Here is a 27,099-nt window from a genome sequence, read left to right as displayed (position 1 = left end):
CTGAAGTCTTCGGGTTGGTGAAAGAGATCTAGGGGTCTAAAAGTTTCTTAAACAGACTACAACCCATCATAATTATTTTAATTTACCCCCTTTTACCCTAACTTCATGGAAACCTTGTACTGCCATTTGCAGCACTTACTGAAGATTGTTCTTTCCCATTTTTCTGGTAAGTAGAATTAAATAGGATTGCTCTTCTCTACTGCTGGCTTAGGATTCAGCTTTCTCAATTCTGCAAAGTCAGTTAAAATTTATCCCTCTGGTAAAGTCATAGACTTAGATTAAACATCATCTAAACATGACATTTGCTTTATTTACTTAGTTAATTGGTTACTTTGAATATTGTAATCAACATTTCTTTCTTCACCCTGAAATCAAAGACTAGGACCTTGACAATTACCTACATCTAGCCACACATCCATCCCCCCATCACTCACTTTTGCACCTTCTTGCACCCAAAGTAATTGGCATCCTGAATGTTCATCATTTTCCTATCCTTTTTATGCAGTTTTATTGCATCTATATGTGTTCCTGTAAAGTATGTATTTTTGTTTTAGTTCCTTTTAGCTGTATGTAAAGGAGTATCATGCTGCATGTAATCAATTGGTACTTTTATATTTCACTTAATATCATAGAGTACTAAGATTTGTCCGTATCGTTACCTACCCACTGTAGCTTATTCATTTCCACTACTATATAATATTCTATTTTGTAAATATACTTCATTTTCCTTCCAGCTTCCAGATTTTTACTATTATTTTCTGCCCACTTTTTCTTCCCTTCTTTGTGGATTTTTTTAAAGAACTGTATACTATAGTATTAGTAGGATCTTAGGAGGGAACAAAATTAGATATGTGTATTCAATCCATCGTTTTTCCTGGGTTACCTAAGTGATCATCAAAAGTAATTTGACTATATGAGATGTTTTTACCTCACTGACTTTGAAAGCCTACACCCTGTATAAGGTTCGACTCCACTGCACATACTCTAAACCTTGGTTACTAGCATTAATAGCTGAGGCCTAATAATAGAAAGCCAACGAGGTCATCCAGTCCAACTTTCCACATTGTCAAGGAATGGTCTTGGTCAGGAAGCCACAGAGAGTGCTTTTTTACCTTGGAAATACCTTACAATAATTCTAGAAAGAAAAATGTTGATATTTTACTTATTTTTTGTAACCTGATTGCCATTAAATGTAGAGTTTCCACTATACTTTTTATATATTGAAAGTAGCCTAAGGGCATTCTCAGTTTTCTTTGGGGAAATCTAGGGGTCTAGGAACCTGCGTTAAAGTTGCAGTTCTGAGCACCACACAGTAAGACAGAAGTTTAAACTTTTTCTTTCTTATCTTTTTTCCATTGCAGGGATGTCATCAAGTGGTTGGTCAAAGCAGTAACTGAAAACAGATTAACTCAGCCACCAAATGAGAATCAGACCTCTCCAGGAGCAGAAATCTTGAAGGCCAGCAGTAGCCACCCTTCTCCCCAACCCAACCTGACAAAGAACACTAATCAGCTGTAAGGGGCAGGCAGAAGCTATCTCTCCTGGGGCTATTGGGATTTACTCTTTTAGAGAACAGCACCACTCCCTAAGAGCAGTTTCCCCCAAATTAATAAGCTCTTATAACATAGGATGATTCTTACTAAAAACTATCTTAGTTTGACTAAAGGCTAAATTCATAATTTCAAAGATAAAACCAAAGATTTCCCCCTAGATGAATAGGACTTCACTCAGTGAATACAGATTCACAAAGCCAAAGTGGAACAAAAGCCAGGGAACAGTGCCCTCCTTTTCCTCGATTCCAACAGACAATACAGGGCTACTCACCACTTCATCTGTCCACTGACAGGAGTCGTGGGTAGTGGGTGTTACAGCAGCCTCTAGTCCTCAAGGACCTGGGTCTCTCTCCTCCAGTCCTGGAAGAAGAATAGCAGCTCAACCTGCATGTTCCAACAGGTTATAACAGCAATGGCTCACATCAGGGCAGGTCCCATTACCTCAGACTGCACTGAAAAGACATTCCTGGCATTTCTTTTATGGGATTGAAAGTGGTCTTGGCATTTTTCGAGATATGCCAGGATTTTATGGGCTGGAGCTACCCTTGCACAAGTAACCTGCTATTCCATGTCAATTATGTTAAGCCAGTCACACTTGATATTTCAAATACAGCATGTGTGCCTAAATTCACAATGCTATATTATAATCTAGTTGTACTGACCTGATATTCATATAAGTACTATGGGTTTAACTAATTTAGGAGACAATCTTGTATCTACAGGCAGAATGTTTTGGAACAATGAAGCATTTGCTTCAACAGATTGGGGAAGGTCTTAAAGTAGGGAAGTAGGGTTACCCCAGAACCCCAGTATATAGACCCAACAGAGAGGCAGACGCTGTTCCTTAAATGAAAGCTAATATAATAATAATGATAATAATAAATGTACTATAAGTAGATATTAGTAGAAGTAAAAATAGGACCCTCTCAAAGTCGATTTGTCATGATCTTAACAACAGTAGGCACTGCTGTTTACCATTGAGTGCCTATCTGCCAGATATCTTATACAGCACAACTTCATGAAATAGGTAGTGTTACTTCCCCCTTTTAAGATGAAAGAACTTGGGCTGAGAGCAGTTTTGTAATTTGTCAAAAATTGATCAGCTTGTCACTGCAGAGTCAGAACCTGATGCCAGAGTCCCTGGTCCACCTATTGTATCACTGGCTGCAGATTTTCTGAAAACAGAACCCCTCCTTCCCTCACAAATAATAGTGCATGTGAGAAAATGCTAGCTTCAGGCCAGGCCCACCTTCTGAGAGGTTGCTCAGATTCCTTCTGCCACATCAGCCTGGCTCTCTCCCACAGTTAGGTCTGCTGGGAGAGAGGGTCACGTTTCACCCGTTGAAATTCTGAGACTGAACTTAGTAAAAGATTTTTGTAAAGGAACCAGTAACAGGAGAAAACTATATGATAAATACATATTTTCTCCTATCAAAGAAATCAAATAGCTGTTGGTTATTCTGGACCTGTTTCTTCATCTGTAAAATAGAGAAGTTATAGGTTAGATGATCCTTAAAGTTCTTAGACCCTTAAGATTGTATATTTCTGTTTTTGAATTTAAAAGCAGCTTGCTTTTGCAGCTCAACCCCAGGTTCTGAGAGGTTCAGATAATATGATCTGGCAAAAGGGATTCAGGTAGGTGAAATTGCAATAAAAGCATGCTGATGCTTGAGTAGTTCTCCCTGACTTAGTGTGTGCTTTACAAGAGCCTTTAGTACACAGGTGGGGACCTCATCCCAGCCATCAGGGTAGCTCTTTGCCAGACCCTCCTGCTCATTTGTGCTCTATGTTCTGGACTCAGGATTGTATGCCAGCTGCAGAGGATGCTGTCCATAGCTGTGGAAGTAGACAGGACCCCCACATGCAGCTCCAATAAAATTGCTGAAATGATGTTTGGGTTTGTGCTGGACATTCCTGAGAGGAGTCAGAGGTGAGTCTTAGTTTTGTTTTTGTTTTTTGGTTTGGGAACATAATTTCAAAAGAAAATTCCAAAGCAGTAGTTAAATTAGGAAAAAAGAGGTAGAGGGATAGTTCCTGTCTCTTTAACATTTTGAAAGAACAAGGTTCTCAACCAGTTGTTATTATTTGCAACTAAGGTATAATTTCCCAGGAAGAGACAGGGTACCTTAAATGGAGCCTAAATTTTCCCACTTTATCCATTTTTCTAATAACTTTACTCATCCCTCAAGGTTCAGCTGTTAAGCATGACCATCTTCTATGACCCTCGGCCATAGAGCCTGATATAAATGTTCACTAGAGTCTTGATGGATGAGTGAAATAGGCATGTCCAATATTAGGGGAAGAAGAGATGACCCAAGAATGAATAGGGTTGCATGTGTAGAATGAACTCAGATACTAAGAATAAGGAATTCAGTTTCTCTAAGCATTAAGTAGTAAAGCATTCCATTAGAAAGAGATAAGGAAATAGAGTTCTTGACTAGGGCCAATGATTCCTCCTTTGAACCAGTAATTTTAGAATCCAAAGGAAGAAAAATAAACCGGAATGAATATGTATTCATGAGCAGTTGCTGGTACAGAAAATAACTGTGAGAGAGCCATTGTATGGTGGTGACCCTTGGGGACCCTCTCTCAGCTCCACGTCTGCTTCCCATCCCCATCCCCTAAGCTCCCAGTTGGCAGCCAAGACTATTCTTGTACAGTTCTGGTTTCTCTATTAGAAGGAAATGTCATACCAAATAGAATTGTAATAAAGATTTAATTAAAATGTCCTGCTAAGATTAAAACAACGTTTATTGGGTCCCTACAATGTGCCAGTCATTGTCACATTAATTATCTCATGTTTTCATAAAACCTTATGTTATTCCTATTTAACAAATGAGAAAAAATACCCTAAGTAGTTAAATAACTAGCCCGAAGTTACATAACTAGCCGAGGTTACAGATTCAGAATCGATATTTAAACCCAGGACTTCTTAATTGCACGATCAGTTCAAAGAAGGCAATGTGTTACGGTAGTCAGCCAGAAGGAAGCATTCATAAATGCCGTGCTTGCTCTATCACCTTGTTAGGAGTATTTCATTTGGATCCAACTCCCATACCATTCATTCATTTATGCCCAGATTCTGGTGAGAGATGGGAAATCTAAGGAGTGGGTAACTGTAAACAAATTTAGTCTTAACGTAGACAAAAATAATTTAAATAAAACCTGGCCCTACTTTAAAATTTTCTCAGAGAGGGCAAATTAGCAACCACCCCAAATTATACTAGAAGATACTTTATATGACCTTTACCTTGGTTGTTTTCTTTTTTAAAAGTTTATGTAATTTACATGCATTAAATGATACAAACTAATTTACATAAGTATCATTCTATGAGTTTTGACAAAGGTATAACCCATGTGACCTATCATTTTCCAATGCCTCATTAATAGTGTATAGAAATCCTGCAACCTTGCTGAATTCACTTATTCCAGTGGGAATTTTTCTGTGGTTTCCTTAGAATTTTCTACATATCCAGTATGTCATCTGCAAATAAAAACAGTTTAACCTCTTCCTTTTGCTTCTTTATCTTACTCTATTGCATGGGCTAATACCTCCAATAGAATGTTGGAGAAGTGATAAGAACAGACATGCTTGCCTTATTCCTGATCTTAGGTTGGAAAACATTCAGCCTTTGACCATAAAGTATAATATTAGCAGTAGATGTTTCATAAGTGCCATTTTTCAGTTGAGGAGGCCTCCTTCTATTTGTAATATGTTGAGTATTTTTGTGAAGAATATGTATAGAAATTTGTGAAATTTTTTTTCCTCATCTATTGAGATAGTCATAATTTTTCTCCTTTGTTCCATTGATGTGATAAATTACATTGATTAATTTCCTAATATTAAACCAACCTTGCATTCCTAGGATTAAAAAAACCCTACTTGACTGTGATATGTTATCCTTTTTTTATTGACAGATTCAATTTGCTAATATTTTAAGGGCTTTTGCATATGTTTACTAGAGAGAGTGATCTATAATTTTATTTTCTTATAATGTTCAGCCTCACTCATATTTAAAGAAATATAAACTACACTGAGATACCATTTCTAACCTATCTAAATAGTAAAAGTTTTAAAGTATCATGAGGGTGAGTCAAAAATTATCTGCATACCAGTTATATTAAAACTTCTGTTGGCCACAGTGTCTTACCAGCGCTTTCTGTTCAGGGCTACTGTCTCCCCAGTCACCATTGTGTGGGTGTGAACATGTTACATCAGCTCATTTGTAACCGTGGTGCAAGCAAAACTGGGTGCCCCACTTGTGGTTTGCACAAAAGAAGAGCAGTGTGCAGTGATTCATTTTTTGTGGTCTGAGGGTGTACCTGGTGCCGTTATTTATCGAAGACTTTGTGTGCAGTATGGAGAAACTATTTTGTCACAAAGAAGTGTGTATGAATGGATAGAGAAGTTCAAGGAAGGTCGCACAAGTGTTAGCCATCAAGAAGGAGCCGGATTCACTTCTGATGAAGAAGTGAAGACGGTGCATTCATGGCTCACAGCTCAGCCTAAAACATTTTTTGAGGGAATACGAAAGCTTGTTGACAGATGGACAAAGTATATTGAAAAGCAAGGAGATTATGTTGAAAAATGATGTATTTGTCTTTTCTAAAAACTAATTAAAATAAATTCTACAGCCAGAGTGCAGATAATTTTCACTCACCCCCGTATAAAACACTTAGTGAGGGCTTCCTAGGTGGCGCAGCGGTTAAGAATCCGCCTGCCAATGCAGGGGACACGGGTTCAATCCCTGCTCCAGGAAGATCCCACATGCCACAGAGCAGCTGGGCCCATGCGCCACAACTGTTGAGCCTGCACTTTAGAGCCCGTGAGCCACAACTATTGAGCCCATGTGCTGCAACTACTGAAGCCCACACGCCTAGAGCCCATGCTCTGCAACAAGAGAAGCCACAGCAATGAGGAGCCCGTGCACCACAACAAAGAGTAGCCCCCACTCACCGCAACTAAAAGAAAGCCCGCGCACAGCAAAAAAAAAAAAAAGACCCAACACAGCCAATAAAAGAAAGAAAGAAAAAGGAAGGAAGGAAGGAAGGAAGAAAGAAAGAAAAGAAAGACTTTAGTGAGGCTTTGAGAAAGCAGGAAGGTACTCATACATTGCTGGTGGGAATGCAAAATGATACAAGTCTTATGGATGGGAGTTTTATAATATCTAACAAAACTAAATGTACATTTACTTCTTGACCCAGCAATCTCATGTCTAGGAATTTACCCTGAAGATACATTTCTAACAGTATAAAAATACATATGCAAAAGGATATTCACACCAGGTTATATTTATAATTGCAAAATACTAGAAACAATCCAAATGCCCATACACAGAACAGTGGTCGAATATCTGTGATACATCTACACAGGGGAGATGTAGCTGTAAAAAAGTAAAATTTAAAAATAAAAGCAAAATTTTTATGAACTGTTTTCCAAAATATATTATTAAGTAAACAAAGCAAAATACAAAAGAACATGTGTAATAAATATACATATCTTTTTCTAAGAAGGAGAAATTTTTAAATATACATGATTATAATAATTTGTGAAAAAAGAAACAAAAGTTAAGATAAACTGCAGACTAATCAAATTGCTTATACACGGGGTAGAGGGCAATGGACTGGAAAGAAGATAAGGTGTGGGCTTGCGTCATAATGACCTTAACGGTGGTATCGGGAGTGTAATACTTCCCTGAGTATACTTCTTTGTATAGTTATAACTTTTAGACTTTTAGAACCATATTAATGTTTTATATACTCAAAAAAAGAAAAATAAATTAGCAAGGAAGTTGGAGAGCCTAACATGCAATACAAACAGACACAAATTAACCTGTGTTTTAAATGAATGATAACTGGGACTGTTTGGTACAGGTGGGAGGGAGGACAAGTCCAAGTTTTTTTACTTCTTATTTTTAAATAATTATAGATTCACAGGAAATTGCAAAAACTAGTACAGAGGGGTCCTGTCTACCCTTCATCCTCTTTCCCCTAGTGATTACATCTTGCACAACTGTAGTAATATCACAAACAGGAAATTGACGTTGGTACAATCCACGGAACATATTCAGATTTCACCCAGATTGCACTATTCTGTGTGTAGCTCTGTATGATTTTATCACATGTGTAGCTTCATATAACCACCAGCAGAATCAAGATACACAGAACTGTTCCATCGCCACAGAGATTCCTTGCACTACCCTTTTACGGGTAACTATTCATCTTCCCCAACCCCTGGCAACCACTAGTCTGTCCGAGTAAGTTAAAACACAGTGTTTGGACTAAATGCCCTCAGGCTAAAGACAAAATGAAGTGTAAATAAATATTAAACTCTAGTTAGTAAATTTCTTTTTCACAGAAAGTATGAGTTAACAATTCAAAAATGTGTATTATGTGTATTCTAGGATTAAACAAATAAATGTATTGTGGATAATGAGAGCCAAGTTTCTCACTGTCAGAGAAGAGAGTTACATATATGAAAAGGGGAAAGGATAGAAGGAGCCCTGTGGTGCTGGATTGAAGTTGGAGGTATCAATATGACCTTGTGATTTCTAATAACTGTAGATAGATTAATAAATGTGGGTGTGCAAGTGTGTTTTATATTATATTGTGTGTGTGTATGTGGGTGAATTCATATGTCTGTTTTCTGCCTCTACCCACTGAGAGAGCAAAGAAATAATTACACCCTAGTAGCAACGAGCACACCTAGAACTCAGATCTTTCTTTCTAAATCCTAGTTTATGCTAAAAGGAACCAGAGTTCTTTAAAGAAATGGCTGATTCAGAGCTAAGGTAAAGAAAAGTATAAAATGAGCCTAGAATATCTTATTCCAGAAAGTGAGGAAATGTTCAAAGAATGTTCAGAACATGTCAAAAGAAACTTAAAGGGCTTCCACTGACTAAATCTGGGATAATTTGAGTAGCAAAATAAACTTTGACAGTAAAAGACTATAAACGGTTGTGTAAAATAAGAATACATGATTCTAATACTGATAGGAAGGAAGAGAAGGGACTCTCTTCCTTACATTAGAAAGCCAGATAATAAATATAAGAAAAAATGATGAATTAGGGAGAAAAAAAAGCCATTTGGCAACCTTCATAATAAGAGTTAATTCAGGTATAAGTGTGATGGTGAAAGTTTGTGGAGTAACAAGATATTTGCATAATATCAAAGTATATTCTCATAAGACATTAATTGTAAAGAGAAAAATAACAACTTTACTGTGGAGATGCTACCATAGTCAAGTGTTCAAACTTAACACCAGCAATTGGGCAAATTGACATCATATACCCCTTGATACAATGCACAAAACATTTTTGCAGTCCTCTTGCTAAAAAATGCATAACCTCAATCACATCATGGGAAAATATCAGAGAAATCCCAAATGAGAAGCATTCTATGAAAAAAACTGACCTGTACTTTTCCAAACTGTTAATGTCATGAGAGACAAAGCAAGACTGAGGAGCTATTCCAGATTAAGGGACATAAAAAAAAGAGTCAACTGAATGCAATGCATAATCTGGGGTTTTCTTTTGCTATTAATAACATCATTGGGACAATGAAAAAAACTGATTAGATGGTTAATATAATAGTATTGCATTTAAGGTTAATTTTATGATTTATTTGATCATCACACCTGATTATCTTAGAGAATGTCCTTGTTTTTAGGAATTAAACACTGCATGTATTTAGGGATAAATGGGCTTCAGGTCTGCAACTTACTATCAAATAGTTCAGAGAAAAAAATTGTAAGACGGAGATAGTAAGAAGGGTAAAGAAGATATGGTAAAAGTTTAACATTTGGGGAACTTGGATGAAAAGTGTCAAGGGTATTTGGGAATTATTTATACTATTCTTGCAACTGTTCTCTGAGTCTAACAAAAAGTTAAAAAAAAATTGTATGTTTATTGGAAACAGCATATAGTTTGATTTGCTTTTTTAGGCATCTGACACTCCCTGCCTTTTAACTAGTTATTTATTCCATTTACATTTAATTTAATTATTGGTTTTCATTCTGTCATTTTACTATTTGTTTCCTACTTGTCCCTTTTGTTCTTTGTTCATTTTTACCTTCTCTTCTGTCTTCTTTTAGATTAATCAAGTATTTTCTATTATTCCGTTTTATCTTTTCTAAGGCTTTGTCACTTTTTTAAATTACAGTTTTATTTTGACATAGTTGTAGATTCTTATGCTGTTGTAAAGAATAATACAGAAAGAGTACATGTACTCTTTACACAGTTTTGCCCAGTGGTAACATATTGCAGAACTTTAGTGCATGTATCACAGCCAGGATATCAAGGATGATACAAACCAAGATATAGAACATTTCCATCCCCATAAGGATTATTCATTTTGCCCTTTATAATCATACGCACTCCCACCCATTCTTAACCCCTGACAACTACTAATCTGTTTTCCATGTTTATAATTTGTCATTCCAATATATTGTATAAGTGGATCACACAGTATGTAACCTTTGGGGACTGGCTTTTTCACTTAGTTCAAAGCTCTGTACATCCACTCAGGTTGCTGTATTTATCAACAGTTGATTCATTTTTTATTGCTGAATAGTATTCCATAGTGTGAGTGTACCTTTGATTTTTTTTTTTTAAACCATTTACCCACTGAAGGATATCTGTGTTGTTTCCAACTTGGGGCTATTATGAATAAAGCCTCTATAAACATTCATGTACAAGTTTTTGAATAAACATAAGTCTTCATTTCTATGGAATAAATGCCAGGGAGTACAATTTTTGCATTATATAGTAGCTACTTGTTTAGTTTCTTTAAGGAACTGCAAAATTGTTTCCTTGAGTGGCTGTACCATTTTACATTCCCCTCAGCAGTATATGAGGGATCCAGTTTCACCAAATGCTGGCCAGCACGTGCTGTTGTTACTATTTTTTATTTTAGCCATTCTGATAGGTGTGTGGTAGTATCTCATTGTGATTTTCATTTTCATTTCTCTCATGCCTATTGAAGTTGAACATCTTTTCATGTGCTTAATTGCCATCTGTATAACATCTTTACGAAAATATTTTTTCTCATGTTCTAAATAGATTGTTTACTTTTTTACTGTTGAGTTTTGAGTCTTTATACATTCTAGATATAACCCTTTTTCAGATCTGTAGTTTGCAAATATTTTCTCCCATTCTGTAGTTTGTCTTTTATTCCTCTTTAACAAGATCTTTCACAAAGCAAGTTTTAAATTCTGATGAAGTCTAGCTTGTCAGTTTTTTTCTTTGATGGAAAATGCTTCTGTGCCAAAGATGTTACTGAAAGGTTGGCCTCTCTGTACACCAGTGCCACATCAAATCCTGGAGACAGAGTTTTGGATGAAGTAGAAAAGGATAGCTTTGTTGCTTTGCCAGGCAAAGTGAGACACACTGGGCTTCTGCCCCATAAAAACTATGTGTCTCATCCCCAGAGGATTTGGTGAAGGGTTTTATAACAGTGGTTCAAAGGTGGGGTCTCTGACAAGATTAGAGTGTAAGCAGGGCTTGCACTCCCTTAATCTTGTCTCAGGTGGTTTCTTAGCTGCTCCTTCCTTGATGGGCAACTGTTCAAATCTGCCCTTTGGAGCTCAGGGAAGGGCATGGAGGCTGGAGTCTTGCCTCTTAGAAATGGTGGACAAAAGGAGGCCTCCATGCCCAGGCCCCACTCAGTTTCAGTGCCTCGGAGCCCCACAGGGCCCCACTTTGTTTCAAAGATTCCTTGGGATTGTCTGTGTAGACCATCATGTCATCTGCAAATAGGGAAAGTTTTATTTCTTTCTTTCCACTCAGTATGCCTTTTACTGCCTTACTACATTGACTAGAACCTCCAGTACTATGTTGAATAGCAGTGATGAAAGCAGACATCTTTGCTTTGTTCATGATCTAGAGGAAAGCATTCAGTTCATTAATTATTGATTAATGAAAATATCAATTCACCATTAATTATGCTAGCTATAGGTTTTTTTGTAGATGCTCATTAATAAATTGAGGACGTTCCCTTCCATTCCTAGTTTTCTCAGTTTTTATCACTAGTGGGCATTGAATTTTATCAAATGCTTTCAGCAAATTTTTTTTTAATGGTTGCTCTTGGAATTACAATATGCATTCTTAACTTACTAGAGTCTGCCTTGAATTACTATTATATCACAACATGTAATGTAAGAGTCTTATAACTGATTTCTGTTACCAAGGCAAAGCTCGCCCTGCTAGCCACACGACAGGCCCATGAATCAGAGACGAGGTGTTGAGGCAAGGAATACGACTTTATTCAGAAAGCCGGCAGACCAAGAAGATGGCAGACTAGTGTCTCCAAAAAAACCATCTTATGGGGTCTGGATGCCAGTTTGTTTTACAGAATCAGAGAGGGAGAGGCTGTGAGGAAGTGAAGTAGAAAGGGCCATCAGTCTCGCAAAACATCTCCGTGAATGACCAGCCTCGGGGAGGGGATATGTTAATTTCTTCTTTTCTGCAGCCATTCACACAGGTGGGCAGGGCAGATTGTCTGCCTGTGAGCTGAACAGAGGCACTTTAGTTTAACGTTCAGGCAGAGTGACAGTGTTCCCTGAGGCAGGCCATCATGTATGATTATAATAGCAAAAGCAGCAAAAAGTAAAGGTCAAAGTCAAAGAAACAGATCTAACACGGAGTCCGACTTAGCTCTTCCCTATTACGTTTCCATTTACCCCAGTCCCATCCTTTGTGCTATTGTTCTCATACGTTTTACTCCAGGATGGAATCATATTTTTGCTTTAAACATTTAGTTGTTTTTAAAAGAAATTCAAAGATGAGGGGGGAGAAGGTCTTTATACTACCTAACTGTGATATTGTGACCTATAAAAAGAAATACATAGATGTAGAGAATGGACTTGAGGACACGAGGTGGGGGGCGAAGGGGAAGCTGGGACGAAGTGAGAGCGTAGCATAGACATATATACACCACCAAATGTAAAACAGGTAGCTAGTGGGAAGCGGCTGCATAACAGGGAGATGACTTAGTGGGCTGGGATAGGGAGAGTGAGAGGGAGTCACAGGAGGGAGGGGATATGGGGATATATGTATAAATACAGCTGATTCACTTTGGTGTACAGCAGAAACTGGCACAACAGTGTAAAGCAATTATATTCCAATAAATTGCTTAAAAAAAAGAAATACATATATTTTATCTTCATCCTATTCCTGACACAGAGCTCTTTTGGAGTTTTTAAAGCGACAAGAATGACCAAGTTGTCTTTTGTTATGTTAATGAGTGTCTTTCAGAAACCACTAGGTGACCTAAGGGTGGGAGCTGGTTGCCAGGGGAACCATGTAACTTTCAGTCCCAACCCTCCACTCCCACCCCTCCCCCCACTCCAGCCCCACCTCCTGGGAGGGGACAGGAGCTGGAGATAGAGTTCAATAATCAATGGCCAGTGATTTAATCAGTCATGCCTATGTAACGTGGTTTCCTTGAAAACCCAAAAGGACTGGGTTCAGAGAGCTGCCAGGTTGGTAAATAGGTGAAGATGCCTATAGAGTGATGTACCCAGAGGGCATGGAAACGCCTCACCCTGTTCCCATACATTATGCATCTCTTCCATTTGGCTGTTTTTGGGTTATATCCTTTTATAATAAACTGGTAATCTAGTAGGTAAATTATTTCTCTGAGTTCTGTGAGCCACTGTAGAAAATTAATCAAACCTAAGGTGAGTCCTGGGAACCGTCCATCTATAGTTAGGTGATCCAGAAGCACAACCTGGACTTTCAGTTGGCATCTGAAGAGAGAGTGGAAGGGCGGTCTTGTAGGACTGACTAACCTGTGGGATCTGACACTATAGTAAATAGTGTCAGAACTGAGCTAATTGCTTAGTGGTGCTAGAATAAAACACATATCAGATCCACATAGCAGCCATTTTTGGTGTTCTTCTTTCGTGAAGATTCAAGTTCAATTTGGATCAATATTTTTTGTAGTGCAGGCCTACCTGTAATGAATTCTCTCTTTTGTTTAGATTGATAGGTATTTTTTATTTATTTAAAGATGCTCCATTTTCTTCTGTCTTGCTGATGAGAAGTCATTACAATTTCTTACTCTTTTTCCCTTATATGCCATGTGTCTTTTTTCTCTGACTGCTTTTTTTTGTTTTCAGCAATTTGATTATGACAACTAGGTGTGGTCTCCTTTATGTTTATCCTGCTTGGGGTTTGTTGAGATTCTTAAATCTGTGAGTTGATATTTTTGATCAAATTTTGAAATATCTTGGCCATTATTTTTTATGTATTTTGCTCCAGACTTTCATCATCCGGGAATTCAAGTACACATATGTTAGACTATGTGACACTGTTCCACAGAACACTGGGGCTCTGGTGTTTTCTACTCTTGTTATTTTATTTTATTTTGACTTGTCTCTTTTTTTCTCTATTTCACTTTGGATAGTCTTCATGCTCCCTGATCTTTTCTTTTGTGGGGCCCAATTTGTTCTTAAGCCTATACAGTGATTTTTTTTTATTATTTCATATTGTATTTTTCAGCTCTAGAGTTTCCATTTGGTTCCTTTTTTTTTTTAAATCAGTTTATTTATTGGCTGCATTGGGTCTTCATTGCTGCACATGGGCTTTCTCCAGTTGTGGCAAGTGAGGGCTACTCTTCATTGCGGTGCATGGTTTCCTCACTGCGGTGGCTTCTCTTGTTGCAGAGCACAGGCTCTAGGTGTGCGGGCTTCAGTAGTTGTGGCATGCAGGCTCAATAGTTGTGGCTCTAGGCTCTAGAGCACAGGCTGAGTAGTTGTGACACATGGGCTTAGTTGCTCTATGGCATGTGGGATCTTCCTGGACCAGGGATTGAACCCATGTCCCCTGCATTGGCAGGCAGATTCTTAACCACTGCTCCACCAGCGAAGTCTCTGGTTCATTCTTTTTTTTTTTTTTTTTTTTTAATAAATTTATTTATTTATTGGCTGTGTTGGGTCTTCGTTGCTGCACACGGGCTTTCTCTAGTTGCGGCGAGTGGGGGCTACTCTTCATTGTGGTGTGCAGGCTTCTCATTGCAGTGGCCTCTCTTGTCGCAGAGCACAGGCTCTAGGCACGTGGGCTTCAGTAGTTGCAGCACATGGGCTCAATAGTTGTGGCTCACGGGCTTAGTTGCTCCGCGGCATGTGATATCTTCCAGGGGCAGGGATCGAACCCGTGTCCCCTGCATTGGCAGGTGGATTCTTAGCCACTGCTCCACCTGGGAAGTCCTCTGGTTCATTCTTATAGTATCTGTTGCTAAGAGTCCCCATCTAGTCACTCATTATATATATCTTGATAGATTGGTTGGTTGGTTGGTTGGTTGGTTAATCTTGAACATATTTCTAATAGCAGTTCTAAAGTCCTTGTCTACTAATTCCAACATCTGTACCATCTCTTAGTCTGTTTCTATGGACATTTTGCTCCTGGTTATAGATCACATTTTCCTGCTTTTTCTCTTGTCTAATAATTTTTTATTGTGTGCTGACCATTATGAATGCTGCGTTGTTGAGAGTCTGAAATTTGCTGACTTCCTTTAAAGAGTATTGAGTTTCATTCTGGCAGATAGTGGTTTCTGGCAGATTAGTTTTCTGCTTTTAAGGCTTGTTTCTAGGATTTGTAAGGGTGTTCTAAAGAAGCCCTTCTTAAAAGAGTAGTCTTGTAGCTTAGCCCTTCTGGGCTTGCACCTGAATGGCCAACATGTTCAATGAGATCTCTCCTCTAGCCCATTGATACCCCGTGTCTCGCAGCCCTGGGTGCTCTCCCGAATCCCCACTCAGCTCACAGCCCCTCACTAGCTGTTCTCCCCGCCGGCTTGTGGATCTTCTCCCTGTCCGTGTGCCAGGGGGCCCTTCCGCATATTCCTTGAGCTCCCTCTCCTCTGACACAAGTTCGGCCACCTCCGCTCTCCTGAACTCCAGTCTCTGTTTGCTCTGCCCAACATGCCCACTGCTTTCTGTTTGGGACCCACGCTTTCCTCTGCCTTAGTTCAAAAGTGCCCCCAGCAAGAAATCTGGAGTAAATGTGGGGTTCACCACCTTTGTTCCCTTTCTCTCAAGAATAATAGTCATTAGTAGTAGCTTGTCCAATGCCTGAAAATAGTTATTTCATTCATTTTGTCCAGGTTTATCATTGTTGATAGCTGGAGGGTAGATCTAGTACCAGCTATACTTGTTAAGGCTGAATCTGGATGTTAGCCTTCCTGTGTGTCTTGTTTTTAAAATTTGAATTTGAATTGCTATACTGTACCTCCACTTCCTACTGTGTCCATAACACATTAAAATGACTTTCTCGTCCTTTGTGTACTTCTGGGTTTGCCATCTTGGATTATAAACCCAGGACAAAGGCAGGCCCTGGAATAAAGATTGGAAGAGAAAATATAGTTTGAAATAAAGTTATTGAATAGGAGAACTGTCTTGTGAAAGTAATATGCCAAATGCAGAGTAGAAATTAGACTTTAAAAGAATTTGGGGAATAGCTTATAAATGTAATAATTTGGAGTCCTTTGCACTAAAGAGGAAAATTTCTCAGAGAAGGTATAGAATGGTACTAAACAAACAAAAAGACACATTAAAGAGATAAAATGGATTTTCACAAATATTGTAGACTTTTTTAAACTTTTGAATGGGAAAAAGCAAACGTTTTAAAGTATTTATTCTGCTGTTTTAACTTTGCTTTTACACAAATAATACACATGCCTGGTGGAACAGCAAAGGCAAAGGGAAAAATAGAAAATAAAAATGAAGAGATACTTTCTTATTTATCATTTTATAAGTGGCAGTAGCACAAAGAGCCCCCTATTTTTCCAATGTTGCAAAACTGCAGAGGGGCAACTGTAGAAGAAAGAACCGAGATCTGGAGCTCGCTCTGCTGCTGCTGATTCCTGATCTGCTGAGGAGCCTCCGAAGCTGTCTGCTCTGCAGAACTGCCACCACGAACAGACCTTCAGGCAAAAGGCTTCAAGCAGTCTGGGATTCACCCTGTGCATCTGAGATTCATAACTTTTTTTTTTTTTGGAAGCTGACATCGCTTTTAGAACAATGAGTTTGATCCACTGTCCTGAAGTACAGCCCCCACTTTACAGCTCCCCTGCTCAGAAGCCTCTGAATGTGCTCCAGCCCACTCTCGCTGGCCAGGTCCTGCACTGCAGTGACAAAGTCAAGGGCCAGAGTCCCTCTGGGACTCCTAAGTCCTAGGCCTGACATGTAAGAAGGTTGCTGTGTATTTTTCACGTCTTTGTTTTTGCCCACGTTTATCCCCGCATCGAAGTGCCTCCTGCCTTGGGCCTCTTTAGTCCTCCTAGGCTGCTGTCCCCAGTGCCACCTCCCCCATAAGAAGGCTGTTTCCAGCCCCCTGACCACATGTGCTCTCTTCTCTGTGTGTGTCTAGAGCACCACGCACCTCGCATACGTGTACACTTGCCCGGTGCTTTATGTAGGTTCCTGTTATATACTTCTTGGCCCTGTTCAACTATCAGCCTTTCAAGAGCAATACCCTCCTTTACTTCTCTTAATAATATTCCTCTTTTCTGCCCAACAGTACCTGGCACATTATGGCCATTCAGAAATATTTAATCTCATGACTAATTCTCTTGGTTACAGTATGATGTAATTCTTCTTAATGTGTCCTAATCTAGTCTTTTTCAAATATCAAAGACTTTCCCTCCTTCTGACAGTTGTTATTCATAAGCAAATCCATTTCTGCCATGTCCTAATCACAAGCTTTGTGATTTTGTAGGCCTTCGTTGTATTCCTTCTTAGCCTTCTCTGGTTTAGGGCAAAGGTTAGAGCGTTCAGGGAGAATTGTAGTATATGTTCCTTGAAATAATAGTTGTGTTGGTGAACTCTATCTCTTTTCCACGCAGAGAAATGTTCTTTACTACCATGGAAAGCCACCTTCTGCGCTGCAAAGTACTGGAAATCATATTCCTCCACAGCTGTGAGACGCCCACCCGCCTGCCCTTGTCTCTGGCCCAGGCCCTCTATTTTCTGAACAATTCCACATCACTGCTCAAGTGTCAGGTACGTTTTTCCCTACTTCAGTTCCAGGCCTAGAGCACCTTTTCCTTAACCCTTGAGCATTATGTAAAAGTCACTTGAAAACTATACAAAACCTTTAACTGAGGAAGGCATTTATTACCAACTGCTTTTTCTCTCTCTGCAGTCGGACAAAACCCAGTGGCAGACATGGGATGAGCTGGTTGAGCATCTGCAGTTTCTGTTATCCAGTTACCAACATGTTTTAAGAGGTAAGGAGCATTTGGTCACAAACCAGATGGTGTGGGAGTCTCAGAGCGCACATTATTATGCATTCAAGTTACATAAGGGACTCTGATTTGTTAGCTTTAGTAAATCAGTGTTCTTTAATGTAACTGTAAGGAACAAGGAAGGATATAGCTGGAATCACTGCTGTGAAACAGAAGAATTCACATAGTATTTCTGTCATGACAGATACTACAGTGGTCCTCACAGTTACTAGGTTGTGTAGGTACACGGACGTCATCTTAACATGAGAAGGATTCAGTAATGACCTGATTCAGCCCTGGCATCTTTCCCTGGCCCATCACCACAGCGCCTCTGTTGAGCTGATTGCCCACTGACTCGGATGTTGTAAACATCCGTCAATATGATGCAAATACAGAGCAAATCAGTGGCAAGGTAAAAATGTACATCTTGCAAAAGATGTAGGACACTCTTAGGTCTGTGAAAGTGTCTCTGCTCCAATTACTGATCCAAAAGGATCTGGGAGAGTTAGACTAACTAATACTCAGGGGGCAAATATTGACAAGAATGATGATGGAATATCCGCTTTAAATAAGAATGATTTGATTAGCCAAGGATTAATGAGGCCTCTGGGAAAACTAATGTAATTAGTAATTACATAAGGAAAGATAGTAAGTTTTCAGGGGAGAAAACTGACATTCCTCTTCATGTGATACCCTGAGAAGGGCACCTCATCACTCATGCAGGGTTCTTGCCAAAAATTCATGACCCGAATCTAATCAGAAGGAAGCATCAGACAAACCCAGACTGAGGGGCCTTTTACAAAGTAACTGGCCTGTACTTTCAAAAGTCCCAGTGTCTTAAAAACAGAAAGACTGAAGAACTGTTCCAGGTTAAAAACTAACTAAAGCACATTTTGTTAAATGCAAAACATCATCCCGAATGGGGTCCTGAACCAGGCAAAAAAGAAGCTATAAAGTACATTATTGGGACAATTGATAAATTTTAAGTAGATTATGTAATAGTATTGTATTAATGTTAAATTTCCTATTTTTTTATAATTATCCTGGCTTATGAAAGTAAATATCCTTGGTCTTAGGAAATCCATTCCAAAGTATTTATTTATTTATTTATTGGCTGCATTGGGTCTTCGTTGCTGTGCACGGGCTTTCTCTAGTTGCGGTGAGTGGGGGCTACTCCTCGTTGTGGTGCGCGGGCTCCTCATTGTCGTGGCTTCTCTTGTTGCGGAGCACGGGCTCTAGGCACATGGGCTTCATTAGTTGTGGCACAAGGCCTCAATAGTTGTGGCTCGTGGGCTCTAGAGCTCAGGCTCAATAGTTGTGACACAGGAGCTTAGTTGCTCCGCGGCACGTGGGATCTTCCTGGAGCAGGGATTGAACCTGTGTCCCCTGTATTGGCAGGCAGATTCTTAACCACTGCACCATCTTAACCACTGCACCACCTAAGAAGTCCCCATTCTGAAGTACTGAGGGACACAATGTCCAACTTATTCTGTATCAGTAAAGGGGGAAAGTGCATACACACACACACAGACACACACACACACACACACACACACACACACACACACACTTTACATGCCATGATCATATTGAGGTTGATTTTAGCTCAGTAATGGCACTTGGGAAGATAAGACAGTCCTTACACCCTCTTGGGCCTGGAATTGAAGAAGCTGTTACAGAAACGTTAAAAAAAAAAGCACTGGATTTAAGACAGAAGGTCTGGGTTTAAATGCCAGCACCACCACCTAGTCTGCGTTGGGCAGCTAACTTTATGTCTCTAGAGCTCAGTTTCTTCCTTCTATAGAAAGGGGATGGTAACACATAACTTGCCAAGACCCACTGCTGATGGGCGTGAGATAAAAGCAGAGAGTGCTCAGTGTTAACTGGCTCTCAGGCTGCCTGTTGCCGGGCCAGGCGTAGGCTACAGGGCGTCTTCTCTGTTTCCGGCGCTTGTAACTAAAACATAAGAGAGAGCATTGTCAAGGCCACGACATGTAGTTGTGTGCTTTACGCATTTTTTAGCACGCTCAGAGAAAGGTACGTGTCCTTCTCAGAACAAAGCCCCGAAGGCAAATTCCATGCATCCTCAGCCTCATTGATGTTTATGTAATTGTTCCTTTTGGAGATCTAGCAGAAAGTTTAATATTAAAACAGCTTGGTTTTGCTTAAAAGTCACCTTTAACACTTCTTGTTTGTTTCTATTTTGCTTCCTAGGAAATACACCTGGGTAATTGGCAATAGTGACTTAAGATGGATATGGGATCTACTTTTATTTCAGAATATTCTTCCGCCTTGAATAAAGGAGAGGAAGGCCTCAGACCGGTGTCTATTGACCAAGAATAAATGGGATGTGTTCCAGTGCTCTTTTGTCCTTAGCATCCTTTCCAGCTTCTTTGGAGACCAGGAGTTAAGAAGGATAAAAAAATATTTAGAACCAGTAGCTTGAAAGCAGTTTGCTATAAAGAACACTGCTGAATAGTTCCCTGAAACGGTCAGTGTCCTTGTCAGTAGGCATTTTACTGTGAGGGCTCCTTAGTCATCTCTGCCCTCTTCAAGTGGACTGAGGACATTGTTGAGTGCATTTTGAGGTCGGCTGGAGTTGTCCAGCTCCACAGGCGGGGAGGAAGGGAGGAGGATGGGGGGCCCAAGCTTGCCCTTTGTTTATGGGAACCTCTTAGCATGGACTAAGAGAGGAAGGCAGCATAGGTAAAGTCACATGCACTGGCTTATCTAACCCAGTAACCTTGCGAAGGTGAGTACCATCCCCCTTTCACAGATGGGAAAACAAAGGCTGAGAGGAGAGTAAATGAAGAGCCAGGATTCAAACTTGGGTCTGTTGCCAAAGTCTGTGTACAGTAACAGCACACTGGAAGGAATTAATTGTCTATGAAATCACCGGGTGAGATTAGAAGGTGAGATTCTAAGGAATTTCTAAAACTAATTTAACCATGTAATCGCTATATATGGTTAAGTTACTTTTATATAGACCCTTGACCTTGGGGAGAAGTATATCTGAACCCCCACATTTTGTAAACCTTTCCATAGAGGGCAGAGCAGCCCCACTGAGAGGTGGATGCTAGGCTGTTGCTTGAGCTCACGTTCTCTGGCTGAGAGAACCAGTCTCCCACATCCCAGTTTCACAGCCATGCAACTCAGGTCTGAGCCTCAGCAAAATTATGAATTGCCACATGCCATGAGTTTTCCTGATGCTTGCGAATAATTAGAACTTCATATTTTAAAACTGTGAATTCTAGGAATTTGAACGTATAGTATTTAAATGAACAAAATGCATGCTTTTCCTGAATTCTGCTCTGCTGGACCACTTAGGGCAGCTCAGAAGTCAGACACCTATTCGTTCCTAGGAGAGCCTCACACACAGCCGCCCTGCAGGCAGCCCTGTGCACAGAGGGGAGGAGAGCAGGCTCAGGCAGGATCAGTTCAGGTCACAGATTCATCCAGGCAGCAAGTGCTTACTGAACGCTTCCTCTGTGCCCAGCTCGTTGGGGAAACTTCAGTGAGTAAGACCAACGTGGCCCCTGCCCTCCTAGAGCTGAACTGTCTAGTGAAGAGATTGACCCTGAATAAACCATCACACAAGTAACATGTAACCGCAATGAAAATACTTGCTGTGAAGCAAAGTACGAGTGCACAAAATAGGACTTAAACTGTTTATGGAAGAACTCGGGAATGCCTCCCTGAAGAAGTGATCCTTGGGCTGAGATACGAAGTACTGGTGTTAGCCAGGCGAATAGGGAGGGCAAAGTTTCCCAGAAAGAAGAAACAGCATATCCAAGGGCCTTGACGCAAGAAGCTGCTTAATGAGTCCAAGGAACATAGAACAAGCTAGTAGGACTAAGATGGAGTAAGCAAGAGGAGAATAGCACGAAACGAGACCATGGTGCTAGACATGAGTGGGCGGGAAGGGTCCTCCTGTTAGGGAGTTCGTGCTAAGGAATTTCACCTGGAATCCCGAGTGAAGGGAACCCGTCAAAGTGGTTTTAAGTAAGGTCACCCTGCCTGACGTGGGACAAATGGTTTGGCCGAGGACTGGAGAGGTGGGGGAGGGATAATGGTGACGAGGGTGTAGCTGGTGCCGTGGGGAAGGCAGTGATGGGCCGGAAGCACTTTGAAGATGCGTGTGACAGGGAATGGGTGACCGAGGCTGAAGGATGACACCCAGGGTTCTGCCGGGACTGACATGGAGGTACATGGAGGGTCTGCAGAGGAGATGCAGAGCTCAGCGTGACTGTCAAAGTGGGGACCTCTGCGGTGACGACAGAGATGATGAAGCAGTAATAGCCGACCCTAGTGTTGACCCAGGACCCTAATAATAATACTTCCAGCCGAAATATCTTGAGTCAGGCCTTGTGCCAAATAAATCCTGTACATAAATCACCTCATACAATCATCACAGGAACCAGCGATGTAAGAACTCTCATCCCTACTGAAGCGTAAAATCCAAGGCCTTGGACCAGAATGGTTCAAGTCCACTGGCCAAGTCTCCTTCCCCTTGGACGGTGGTTAGGTGGGCACTGCCAACCTTTGCTTCTTTGAATTGCCTGTATTAATAAATTCCAAATTCTTCCTGCTCCCAACCCGAGTCTTCCCTATCCCACTCTGTTCAGCCAATTCTTTCTATCTTTTCAAAGTCATTTTTATATTTTTTCAGAGTAGCACATGCTTTATTTAAGAAAATCAAATTCTAAAAGGCTTTTGTCCCCTGTGCCCGTACTCCCCCAATAGCAGAGTGAAATAGAGCAATTTCTCTTGGCTTCCAGAAGCCAAACTCCACATTGTTCTGTGGCCCCGCCCACCTGCCAGCCTCCTCTAGTCCTGCTCTTACCTCCAGTTGTGGAAACAAGCTTTTCCTGCATCACGCGTTTGCACTTGCGCACTCTACCTGGACTGCTTCTCCCCTAGACCTTGGCGTGCTTACCTCCTTCTCACCCTTTGGGACTCAGCTAAGAGGCCCTCACTAGAGTGAGCTGCTTCCCTCGTTTCCCCGATGTTCCTGTTTCATCACAGCACCTCATTTATTTGGTCGCATTCACCAAAACTAGAATTGTTTTTGTTGGGCTGCTCAGTGTCAGGCTTCCTGCAGCTGGAATGTCAGTCCATGAGGGCTGGGCCCAAGTCTCTGATCCCACTGTATCTCCAGAGTCCAGCCCAGGTCCAGAGACAGAGTAGGCGCTCACTGTAAATGTTTGTCGATTGGATGTGAAAGGGCTCTGTAATGACAACTCAAGGCAGCTTTGCCTCATGTTTCCAGACTTTTTGGACACTCTGCAGTGTATTTATTGTACTTTTTTTTCAGCTTATTCTGTGTTTCCCAAATTTCTGGACACTGTAGTTCAGTCCTTCTAATAACCCTGTTAATGAAGGTGCCGTTACTGCCATTTTATAAACGAGATGGAGAAAATGATGCTGCCACAGCCTCTGGCGCAGCCAGGAGTCAGAAGGTCTGCAGGGCTCTTCTTACTTCATTTGCCTTGTATGTGACCTTGTGCTCCTTTGCCTCACTTCCACCCACTTCCAGAACGCTGTTGGGACTGAGCTATGGATTGGGGATGGGATACCTTTAGACTTTGTACTTTTCCCCAGTATTTTATTTTCGGACCTACAGAAAAGTTTAAAGAGTAGTACGACATACACGCATGTACCCTTCACCTTGATTCGTAAGCTGTTAACATTTTGCCACATTTGGTTTGGTTTGTCTGATGATCCATCTATATACTTTTTTACTTTTTCTTTTTTTTTTTTTTTTTTTTTGCTGAACCAGTTAAGAGTAAGTTGCACCGTCATAATCCTTCATGCTTGACTACTTCAATTAAGAATACGAATCTTCTTCTACATATCACTGTTCATTACCCATTCATTTTATCCTTGATAGAATATTATCTAATATGTGCCAGTAACATCCTGCATAGGTGTTCGGTTTTGCTTTGGGCCAGGATTCAGTCAGACATCACACATCATACTCAGTTGTTATGCTCTTTGGTCTCTCGTCATCAAACACAGCTCCCAGCCTTACTTGTCTCTCGTAATATGGACATTTTTGAAGAGTCCAGGCCAGTTATTTTGTAGAATGCACCACAACTGGGGTCATCTAATTATTCTCTCGTGTTCAGCAAGAACACGGAGGAGACAAAGATGTACACCTCTTCCCAGTGCATGATGTCAAGAGGCAGTACCGTCAGTCTGGTCGTGTTGACGTGAGGCTGGACCACTTGGTTAAGGGAGTGTCTGTGAGATTTCTCCATTGTTCTCTTTGTTGTTAGTAAGTAATCCAGAGGGTGAAGCTTTGAGGCTCAATATCCTCTTCAGCCTTTCACTCAACGGTTTTAACATTCACTGATGGCTGTTACCTGAATCGATTTAGTATATTGAAAACTGGTCACTTTCCAGTTACATATTCCTTCTACGCTTCTTAACTGGCTTTCTGGTAAAAGGACTTTGCCCTTCAACCAGCGTTTATTTTTATTTACTGTGGATTTGGGACTTTTTAAAATTCAATGTGTTATAATCCCATTTTTGTCATTATTTATGATCACATTGTTCAAAATGTGGCCAACAGGAACCCTCTTCAAGCTGGTTTCCGTGACCTTTTGACATGTCCCTGTCAGTTTTTTTGGTTCAGGGTTTTTTGTTTTTGTCTTGTATTTTTTGGCCGCTCTACGCAGCATGTGGGATCTTCCCCGACCAGGGATAGAACCCATGCCCCCTGCATTGGGAGCACAGAGTCTTACCCACTGGACCACCTGGGCAGCCCCCCTGTCAGTTTTTAAGCACCCTTTCTTATAAAAAATGTTCCAGGTTCACCTTGTAATTTTCCTGCCACGATCCTAAAATCACCCATTTCTCCAAAAAATTTCTGGTTTCTTTTAGTGGGGAGTAGGGAATAGTATTTAGAAACCAAGATCTGGTGCTAAGGAAGCTGACTGCTACTGGGACAGCCATCAGTTGTTATTGCTTCTAGGCCCTTTCTGACAAGAGCTAGTAAATTATATAATTTTTTAAAAGACAAGTTCCTACTGATAACCTCAGTGTCCACTCCCACGGAATCCTTGCTCACCTCCTGTTCTGTAGCGGAATCTCTTTTCTCCCACAGGAGGAACCTTGCCTGGTTCTAAACAGTGTGAACATGTTTATTCATTTGGTCTGTCCTGCAGTGCATGCAAAGTGGTTTCCTTTACATAGAATTACTACGATAAACCAACATCACAACAAACTTACCAAGTAACGTTTAATATTTCTATGCAATTCTTTTCAGACTTAGAATAATTCTCGCTGACGATGTTCAGTATCCACATGAATAGTCTTCCAAGTGATTATATCAATTTGAAATATAGTTTCATTATTTAATTTAGGTTCATTGTCTAAATCAACAAAGGGAAAAAACTAAAACGAAATATATTTTTTCATAAATTTATGTATTCTTATTTTTGGCTGCATTGGGTCTTTGTTGCTTGTGCGCAGGCTTTTTCTAGTTGCAGCAAGCAGGGGCTACTCTTCATTGCGGTGCGCGGGCTTCTCAGGGCGGTGGCTTCTCTTATTGTGGAGCACAGGCTCTAGGCACATGGGCTTCAGTAATTGTGGCACACTGGCTCAGTAGTCGTGGCTCATGGGCTCTAGAGCTCAGGCTCCATAGTTGTGGTGCATGGGCTTAGTTGCTCCGTGGCATGTGGGATCTTCCCAGACCAAGGATCGAACCCTTGTCCCCTGCATTGGCAGGCGGATTCTTTACTGTGCTACCAGGGAAATCCTGAAATATATATTTTTTTAATACGTAAAACTTGAGGTCCAGAGAGAACCAAGAACAAAGGACCTTTGGGGAGTGGAGTTACCACAGGTACTCACATGGCCTTTGACTTGCATCCTAGTAATTCGTCAACAAGTCTTTACCTAGACCCTACCTGCCAAAATTGGACTTCATCTTCCCAAGTCATAAAGGAATAAAGCGCAGTTCAGAAGAGTTGCCCTGACTTTTTCTCTTTTGCAGAGCACTTACGGAGTTCAGTGATCGATCGAAAAGACTTAATAATCAAAAGGATCAAGCCCAAGCCCCAGCAAGGAGACGACATCACAGTGGTGGACGTGGAGAAGCAGATTGAGGCCTTCCGCAGCCGCCTGGTCCAGATGCTGGGGGAGCCGCTCGTCCCACAGCTCCAAGACAAGGTGCACTTGTTGAAGCTCCTGCTTTTCTATGCTGCGGACTTGAACCCCGACGCAGAGGCCTCTGCACAGGCCTGGAGCAGCCCCTGAGGCCCTTCTAAGCACTGCACACCAAGAATACCTCCTGAACTCCATCTCAGACTACTTGGGAAGTTCTAAAAGTATAAAAAGTAGTTGAAAATCTTATAGGACCAAACCAATCTTATTTATCTGTAGGCTATAACTTTCTAACTCTTTAGTAAATATCTTTTTTTTTATAATCCTAGCCTGTTCTCAGATCTGGCTTAAACATATAAGGTGTATATATTTTTTAATAAATTATTTATCTATACTTTTTTTTGAAACAGGTAATACTATATGCACTATATGTTTAACATTTCCATTCAAGATGTGAAAAAAGAATCCGTGTGCTGAACAAATTCTAGACATCAATGTTATGTCACTCAAGGTACCAACAACCTGTTTCGAAAGAGAAAGACATATTCGTTTCTCCCTAATGGAAAACAAACATCCTATATTGGACCTGTGATGTTGCCTATGAATTTGACTTTGTGGCCAGTCTATCAAGATCTAATGTAATGAAGAGGGCTAAAAACAAAAGGATTGAGTATGTTACAAAAAATTTGATGTTAAAAGGATACAATAAAATGGCAATGGTTTTTCAAAATACCAAGTTTATCTTGCTTAGGTTTCATGACTGCAGGTAGACAGAATGGAATAACTACTCTTTTTTTATTTTTTATTTTTATAAATTTATTTTTTTGCTTATTTTTGGCTGCATTGGGTCTTCATTGCTCTACGCGGGCTTTTCTCTAGTTGTGGCGAGTGGGGGCTACTCTTTGTTGAGGTGCAGGCTTCTCATTGCAGTGGCTTCTCTTGTTGCCAAGCACAGGCTGTGGGCACTCGGGCTCAGTAGTTGTGGTGCACGGGCTTAGTAGCTCCACGGCATGTGGCTTCTTCCTGGACCAGGGCTTGAACCCATGTCCTCTGCACTAGCAGGTGGATTCTTTTTTTTTTTTTTTTTTGGCACACGGGCTTAGTTGCTCCGCGGCATGTGGGATCTTCCTGGAGCTGGGATCGAACCCGTGACCTCTGCATTGGCAGGCGGATTCTTAACCACTGCACCACCTAGGAAGCCCTGGCAGGTGGATTC

The 27,099-nt window shown here is 40.6% G+C and overlaps 1 protein-coding gene across 6 annotated transcripts in view; it reads left to right on the top strand.

The window, feature by feature from the left end:
* SIMC1 (SUMO interacting motifs containing 1) overlaps nt 1-26,593 on the top strand; it is a 90,701-nt gene extending 64,108 nt beyond the window's left edge. For 4 of the 6 annotated variants that reach the window (XM_057728678.1, XM_057728714.1, XM_057728723.1 and 1 more), the window contains 5 exons: nt 1,362-1,514; nt 3,355-3,483; nt 17,394-17,550; nt 17,693-17,777; nt 25,774-26,593. In XM_057728678.1, coding sequence (XP_057584661.1) covers nt 1,362-1,514; nt 3,355-3,483; nt 17,394-17,550; nt 17,693-17,777; nt 25,774-26,036 — 787 coding nt within the window. In that variant the 3' untranslated portion in view covers nt 26,037-26,593. Of the gene's footprint in view, nt 1-1,361; nt 1,515-3,354; nt 3,484-16,354; nt 17,367-17,393; nt 17,551-17,692; nt 17,778-19,988; nt 20,089-25,773 lie in introns of those variants that run through there. The other 2 variants (XM_057728685.1, XM_057728695.1) reach the window with 2 other exon arrangements.
* The last annotated feature ends 506 nt before the right edge of the window (nt 26,594-27,099 follow it).

Source organism: Hippopotamus amphibius, chromosome 1 (genome assembly GCF_030028045.1).
Source record: "Hippopotamus amphibius kiboko isolate mHipAmp2 chromosome 1, mHipAmp2.hap2, whole genome shotgun sequence".
In the NCBI taxonomy this organism is placed as follows: domain Eukaryota; kingdom Metazoa; phylum Chordata; class Mammalia; order Artiodactyla; family Hippopotamidae; genus Hippopotamus; species Hippopotamus amphibius.
This window is presented reverse-complemented; position numbering and strand designations above follow the sequence as displayed.